Genomic DNA, 8,582 nt, shown 5'->3' on the forward strand with positions numbered 1-8,582 from the left:
ACCTAGCCACCTCCTCGTCATTTGCTATTTTTCAGGTACCTTATTTACATTATATACACACACTGTAGGTGTTAGTCATTTAATGAAGTGCATTTCTCACTGGAAGCAGAAAGACTCCAGTGATGGCCATCTGTGAATGTGAGCTACACGTCATTCCATGCTTTGGTAGTTTGAAATGAACAAATTAAGAAAAACTAGGACAGGGAACTTAAAAGGTTAGCTGATATTTGTAATGATGATTCACTTAAAGCAGGTTCATGTAACAATGTTATTTCCACTACAATAAAAACAAAAAATGCTGGAAAAACTCAGCAGGTCTGGCAGCATTTGAGAGGAGAAGAGAAACAGAGTTAACGTTTCAAGTCCGTATGACTCTTTTTCAGAGCTGCCAGACCTGCTGAGTTTCCCAGCATTTAATTTCAGATTTCCAGCATCCGCAGTATTTTGCTTTCATGTTAATGTTATTTCCACATTCCTCTATGTTGCTGATAAAATTGATGTTAGGGTCATGGGATTCTTATTTCCACTTAAACTTGAAGGATAACAACACAACATAATCGCATTTTCTAGACATTAATGGGAACCCACCATAAGTTACATACAGATGGGAAAGAGAAAATGCTTCAGTATCAAAGGAGTAAACGAAAATGAGTCATCAAATCTTGGGAACATGACCCTATCAACTTGTTCAGTCTATTAAATGTCAAGAACTTAAAAGCAAAATTTTTTTGCAAGGGTAGTCTCTCACGCCACATCAACAAAATGTAGAAAACAAAATCTTTTATTCGAAATGGAGAACAATGTGATTGATCTACATCTCAACTATGTATGCTGCTCCCTGATGAATAGTTGATGATGCAATTCAAGTAGATAAACACGTGAAAAAAAGCCATATGCAGCCAAGATAAGATCAATGGAGGAGAGCAGGACATTGGAACACTAACATTGGTATAGGTTCCAAGATTTCCATTGCGCCACTTCAGGAAATGGAAACACATGCAAATTGCAACACACAAAGCAACCTCAAATCTTAACACATATTGCAATACTATATCTACATCAGGCATTCATATGAGATTTTTAAAGTTCTAAAAAATGTCCCAGAGGAAGGCAAAAGGGAACGTGATTACTCTAGAAACCACAAGTCAGGGGAAAATGCTACTAACCAACAACTGAAGATAACTTTGTGTACCTATAAGCCACTTAAAGGACTCCCAGATGTAGAAGCACCAGAAAATGTTACTAGTGGTAAAGATTTAATATATTCCTGTGCAAAGCATTTAACAGCCACATTCTCTACTTTAAAGTGCTTGTTCCTGTAAAATCAGCCCTTTCAAACTTTAATAGGTGCAATAACTTCACAACCCTGCTCCTATTTTTATTGCTTACCATTTGTAAATGAAATTTCTGATCTAAATGCTATCAGGAGAAAACAAAAACTTAATATATTTTACTTTACCTATTGTGATAATTTTTGGTTCCATGACAGATTATTAAACATTAGTTTGATGTTTGTTTGCGTAACAAAATTTTGCATTAAAGTTGTTGTTTTATTCGTTCTTGCCAGCAAGGCTCACATCCCAAGCTCAGCATTCATTGCCCTCGAAAAGATGGTGGTGAGCTGCTTTCTTGAACCACTGCAGTCCATGTGGTGTAGGTACACCCACATGGCTGTTAGGAAGGGTGTTCCAGGATTTTGCTTTTTCACTGCCACTGAGTCAGTGTTCTGTCTCAAGTCAGGATGGTGTATGACTTGGACAGAATGTGCAGGTGGTGGTGTTCCCATGCATCTGCTGCCCTTGTCCTTCTAGATGGTAGAGGCTGCAGATATGAAAGGTCCTAACAAAGGAGACTTGGCGGTTTACCATAGTGCATCTTGTAGATGCTACATGCTGCTGTCCTGTGGTGGAGGGGGTGAATGTTGAAGGTGGTGGATAAGGTGCCGATCAAGTGGGCTGTTTTGTCTTGGATAATGTCGAGCTTCGAGCGTCATTGGAACTATACTCATCCAGGCAAGTGGACAGTATATCATCCCACTCCTGACTTGTGTTGTGTAGGTGGTGGCGATTTGGGGGTCAGGAGGTGAATTCTTGGATTTTTTTTTTGCAGAAAATGATTTTTAGGAATTGTACTCATCGGTTGCAGACTAGCTGGTGGTTAGTCAGGCCTATCCAGCACTGGGATTCTCCCTTGGCAGGTGCGGGTACAGGTGAAGGTGTAGTCACTGCTGGGAGCAATTGGATCCATTCCTCTCTTCCATGCCAGCTGTTCACAGTCTCAAAGTTGTCTGCAGCACTCCCAATGGGGCATCTCTTGGTATCAATCTACGGCCTATGCTTCCCACTTGCAAGGGTCAATGCGGCATGCAGAGAGGGACTTCTTCAGGGAGTCCTCGAAACATTCATGTAGAACCCCTCTGTTCTGTTTACCAGTGAATTACTTGCTACATAATTCCCAGCCTCTGATCTGCTCTTGTGGCTACAGTTTTTTTTTATGGCTGGTCCAGTTAAGTTTCTAGTCAATGGTTAACTCCCAAGATGTTGAGTGTATGGGATTCAGCGACGATAACACGATTAAATGTCAAGAGTTGTTACGATTCTTTCTTGGACATGCTTATTGCCTGGCATTTGAGAGACATTGATAGTACCAGCCACTTATCAGCCCAGGTGTCAATGTTGTCCAGATCTTACTGCATGTGGGCATGGACTCGTTCAGTATTTGAGGAGCTACAAATGGTACTGACCACTGTGCAATCATCAGCAAGCATCCCCACTTCTATCCTTATGGAGGGATGGACATTGATGAAACAGCTAGAGATAGTTGGGCCTAGGACACTATCCTGAGGAACTCCTGCAGCAACATCCTGGGACTGAGATGACTGGCCTCCAACAATCACAACTAACTTTTGTGCTAGATATGACTCCAACCAATGGAGAGTTCCCCTGATTCTCACTGACTTCAACTTTACATCGAGTATCATGATACTGCACTAATGCACCACACAGATTTCTTGCTAATATATTTATCAATGCAGGCACCGCTGACAGGGCTACCATTATTGCCATCTCTGATTGGCCTATTCGGTCACTTCAGAGGGAGGTTAAGAGTCAACCACATTATTGATTCTAGTCTCTCACCATTGTCCAGAACAGTTAAGGATGGCAGGTTTTCTTCCCTAAATATCAGTGAACCAGTTGGGGTTTGACAAAAATCCAACAACCTCAGAGCCACTTTTACTAATACCAATTTATTTCCAGACTTAATTCCAATTCTCAAACTGTGATTTGAACACTCATTCTGGATTATTCGTTCAGTTCAGAAATAACAATCTTGCATTTTCTAACACTTTCCATTGTTGGGATACCTACACAAATATCCCAAGTGTTTTACATCCAAAATTAGTGTCAGAAATTGTGTGTAGGAAATACAGAAACCAATTTGCACACAGTAGGTTCTTCAAAAAAAAAAACTAATTTTAGTCATTTGAGGAATACATAAATATTAGCCTGGAAACTAGGAGAACCCCCTGGTCTTCTTCAAATAAGCTTTGGAATCTTTGGCCTCCACCCAAGAGGACAGACAGAGCCTCGGTTCGGTGCTGCACAGGCAAGACAGCACCTTTGGCAGTGCAGCACTTGTTCAATACTGCACTGCGTTGCCAGTGTGGTTTATATGGTCATTACTCTGGAGTAGAACTTGTACCCATAACTTTCTGATGTAAAGGCGAGAGTGCTACCAACTGAGCCACAGCAGGCACCTGTATACAGAATCAGGCACATAACTGTGTTCTACCATTGCAAAGAAAGGATGCCAAATAGAAGCCACACTTTGTCCACAAAAGCTGTTATTATAGCCCATTCCATACACCTGGAAGCAGTGCAATAAAAAGCAAGCTCCTTGCTGAGCTTGGGAGGAGAGGGCAAGGGATCAGGTCCTTGCTTCAAATGTTGTCTCACTCGTTTTTCAACATTTTCAACAAATTCGGAGGGTTGTGCTTTTAAGTACCGAGACTTGTCCAGTACTGAAGAATATTGCATTATCGGAGGTGCTGTCTTTTGGATGAAATTTCATAAATCAGAGCCTTGCAGCTTGGTTGAGTAAATGTAACAGATCTCGGCATGATTTGAAAACCAGCAAGTGATTCTCCATGTCCTACCTCAACTCACCACAAACAATTCAGAAAAATAGCTAGTTTTCTGCTTTTTAAAATTATATCTAGGTAACAGGCTAGAGAGCCAGAAGGGAGGCAAGGAGAATTTTGTTAACACCAAGTTATGATCAGCAATTCCACCACCTGAAAGGATAGTGGAAGGTGATTCGATCTTTAATTTTCAAAAAGGTAATTGGAAATATACCTGAGAAGGAAAAATTTGCAGGGCTACTGGGAAAGGGCAAAATTAATTAGACAGCTCTTACAAAGAAGCACATTGGGCCAAATAATCTCATTTTGCAATATCTCATTCTATCAAATCATATAAACAAAAATCATCAGCTGCGGCTGAGTTGGTAGCACTTTTGCCCAAGTCAGAAAGTTTCAGGTCCAGAGACTGAGCACAAAAAAGACACTTCAATGCAGTCCCAAGGGGATGCTACACTGTCAGAGGTGCCACCTGTTGGATGCGCCATTAAACCAAGGGCCTGTCTGCTCTCTCAGATGAATGTAAAATATATCATCACACTATTCCAAGGAAGAGCACAGGAATAATCACTGGCCTGACTAATATTTATTCCTCAACCAAAATTGTTATATTGCTGTTTGTGGGAGCTTGCTGTGCACAAATTGCTGCGTTTCCTACATTAAACAATGATCACATTTGAAAAGCGCTTCATTAGCTGTCATGCACTTGGAGACATCCTGTGATCATGAAAGGCACTATGCAAATCTTGTGAAACCTAGTGCATGCAAACTTGCTACTGTGTTTGTCTAAATAACCTTGATTACACTTAAAAGATATAATTCACTGGTTACGAAATGGGACTTTTGGACTTCTAAGGATAGGTGAAGGTACTATAAAAATGGAAATGTGATTTTTTTTAAAAGCTTATCTTTAAGTGGTCAAGCATTGTAGCAGTTAGCAGCCCACCAGAATTCACCACAGGGTTACCTATCACTTGAGACTCTGGGCAATACCAGTTAGTAAGCTATCAAATAATGGGAACAGGGCAACAGGTAAACTGGATCACATCCTCCTGATTCCTTAAACAGTCACTAGAACATCAAATGCAACAGCAAGGACAAATACCACCCTCCAAACATAAACCCAATGAACCAACGAGAAATGTAAGGAGTACAAACTCAATTTATAGTTGGAAAGTGGTAAATAATGGAAATGTTGATACAAACTTTGAAAGGCAGAAAACTAGGCAACTCATTTTACTTCATTAAAAAACTGTTAAAATTAAGCAACAGCCAAAATTTGGATATTGGCTGCACAAAAAGAAATGATTTTGAGGCCAAGATTACAAGCACGTGCAGTGATAAATCCGCCACAGAAAAAAAAGTCACATGTCCGTATTTGCATAACTCATTCAACATTTCATTTGGCACAAGTCATTGCACAAAAACAGCCACAAGAAGACTACAACAGGAAACTGAACAGATTTTAATCACTTGTAAAACAAATCGGTTAAATTCTGCACTGCAAAATACTTCAGGTATAAACATTAATTGTTGATTAAAGGGAATTAGTCAATTCAACAAAATCAGAGATAACATGACAGGAACCACTTTGGAAAGAAATAAAAGTTTAAAAATAATTTACCACAAGCTGTTTACTAGCCATCAAGTGTTTATTTCCAGAACTAAATCAGGTGAGTGATACCTGAGCTGTAAACATTTCAACTTCAAATTTCTGAAACCACTGTTACGTGAATAATTAATTTGCAAAAACTGTCTTTTTTCCCCCCCACTGTACAGTATTCACCCTCAGTAAGCAATGAAACAAACTTGTCAAAATTCACAGGCAAAATCACCATTGTGGAAACGAACACTGCAGCTTTGAAGAGAACATTCTCGCACATCCACCAAATGAAGCTTGGCCAGAACAAAGACCTGGTACACGTCACAGGAAGCATAACAGAAAAGTAAACATATCTCGGCCGGTACAATACAAAGCAGTTTAATCAAACAAGTAAAACTAGCTTGCAATGGTTTCCAAGCCGGTGACAATTCTGCAATTTCAGTGTGCTTAACACATTCATTAATATTTCTGTATCCTTCTTCCTTGGAGGCAGATTTGCAATAGTGCAACTGAAGGATCAATTACATTTGTATTGAGCAAGGAGCAGGTTTTCCTGTCTTTCACTCTTTAGGTTGCTTCCACAACCTAAACCTTCAAATACTGAACTGAAAAAACGAGGCAAGTGGGATGGTAATGAAGTAACGCAGCCATCCAGGCAGGGAGTAACTGCCAGCAGAAATGTGCACAAGCCAATATTAAAACAAAACCCTAAAAGATGTCATTATGTATTTTTTATGTGGGTATCAAAATTAGAAAAGTAATACTCTCACTTATGTCACTTTATTCATGTCAAAACATGTGAAATCGCCTCAGTAGTTCAAGTGCAGCGACTGCGATTATACAGGCAGCCCCAGGAGTCATACAGCAGCCCAGAAACAGAGATAAACGGCCATTCAATCCGTTTTAACTGAATTTGGCTTTTGCTCAAGTGCACACGGTTTACGGAAGGATACAAACAGATACATAGTTTGTCTATAAACTTATACACATACTTTAAACAATTAGAAACCTAAAAAAAAATCACTTATTAACGCAAATCTAAACGTCCTAACCAATAGCCTGATAGGTACTAGCGATTTCATAAGCTGAATAAGTTGCGCCCCGCTCATCTCGTAAAACGCAATTGGTATTGGAGCCGATTGCAGTTAAAAGTTGAAGAAAGAATTCCACAATCGCGCTTTAAACCCCGGCGATAAGAGTAAAGGAGTTTACCTGGGTTTCCTCCACAACACTTCGCGCTACCCTAATAACCATACTGCCCACTGAATACTTCAGATAAGGAAAAGGAACCCCAGACTTCGCCAATGCACCCTTCTAACCACGCACCTCCTAAATAAAAATAAACACATGCACCCATTTGCTCTAATTTTTTTTCTAAAAAAAGGCTGGACGATAGCCTTTCGGGCACCATCTCCTAGAGTTATATTTCTCTTTAAATGGGCATTGCTTCTTGCAGGTGTTGTTTTAAGCTAAATAAAAAAAAACAAAATGGGTCACTTGATAAGTGATAGCAAAGAGTGCGTTTTAACCCGTGGAACATTTGCACTTCAGGCTGCTGGCGAGCAGAACAGAGAGAAAGGGGAAAAAAAAGGTATCAATCAGCTCACCTTGGGTTTGTAGAGCCACTTTCTGAACCGGTGCATGTTGCCGGCTGCAGCCGCTCAGGCTCGCCGTCCTCGAGCTCCGGGGATGGTGGTGGTGGTGGGGGAAAACCCCTACTGTCAACAACCGACACCCCCACCGCCCGCCCTAACGACACTGGGACCACTTTTTCCTCCTCCTCCTCCTCCTCCTCCTCCCGGATAGCAGGCGCTATTTGCTCTCGCCTGCCCCTCACGCTGACATTAAAACAGCTGCTTCTTCTTCTTCTTCTCTTTCCTTCCTCCTGAGAAGAGGAGGTGGTAGTGGTGGTAGCGGCGCCACTAACGCCAACATCAGCTCGGCGCTGACATGACAACACCATCCCACATTGCACTACGCACCGGAAATGACACCTCCCCGCTCCCGAAGCTCCCGCCTCCCTCTCGCTGATTGACATCGATCTCCGCCAGTCAGAAGACCTGGTCCGCTGAGACGGCCAATCGGCGATTAAAAATATAAATGAAGACCATTTGAGAGATTATTTCATTTGAAGCGAGACAGGGGAATATTGTTCGTAATGTATTGAACACTGTATGCTTTGGGACAAAAAACCCCATCCCCCATCTCCTTCCGAGCTCTTGTCATGTTTATATCTTGTGCTTACCAGCCGACGCCGTTGCCTAGAGACCGCTAAACAGCATGTCGGGGCAGGCGCGCTGTTGTCGCGCAATGGTTGATGGGTTTTGTGGTCCTTGGGCTCACCGTCGTCATTGCCTGGAAGGGAAATATACGGCTACTGGACTACAACTCCCATAGTGCGCTGTGGGACTAGCGAAGTTTGGACCCGCCCCCTCTCCGACTTCATGCAGAAAGCAGACGCTCTTGTCCGAACTCTGAAGTAAGTGGGTTGTTTTTATTTTCTCATGAATTAAAAATCATGGGATTCGATCATGAGTTACGGTTGGAAGTTAATCTGAATATCTGTTTTAAAATTTCACACATCTGACCGAGTATTGACAGCGCTCGGTTAGAGGGTCAGTAGTTCTTGAGGCTGAGTGGTTGGGATCAGGGTTTATTGGGGCTGAGTGGTTGGGATCAGGGTTTATTGGGGCTGAGTGGTTGGGATCAGGGGTTATTGGGGCTGAGTGGTTGGGATCAGGGGTTATTGGGGCTGAGTGGTTGGGATCAAGGCTTATTGGGGCTGAGTGGTTGGGATCAGGGCTTATTGGGGCTGAGTGGTTGGGATCAGGGCTTATTGGG

The 8,582-nt window shown here is 41.8% G+C and overlaps 1 protein-coding gene across 3 annotated transcripts in view; it reads right to left on the reverse strand.

Annotated features, from left to right (window-relative positions):
• Positions 1-7,482, reverse strand: part of zfyve28 (zinc finger, FYVE domain containing 28) — a 264,825-nt gene extending 257,343 nt beyond the window's left edge. For all 3 annotated transcript variants that reach the window (XM_078560667.1, XM_078560661.1, XM_078560677.1), the window contains exon 1: positions 7,349-7,482. In XM_078560667.1, coding sequence (XP_078416793.1) covers positions 7,349-7,384 — 36 coding nt within the window. In that variant the 5' untranslated portion in view covers positions 7,385-7,482. The remainder of the gene's footprint in view (positions 1-7,348) is intronic.
• Between the last annotated feature and the right edge of the window lie 1,100 nt (positions 7,483-8,582).

Source organism: Cetorhinus maximus, chromosome 2, assembly GCF_964194155.1.
Source record: "Cetorhinus maximus chromosome 2, sCetMax3.hap1.1, whole genome shotgun sequence".
NCBI classification, from domain to species: domain Eukaryota; kingdom Metazoa; phylum Chordata; class Chondrichthyes; order Lamniformes; family Cetorhinidae; genus Cetorhinus; species Cetorhinus maximus.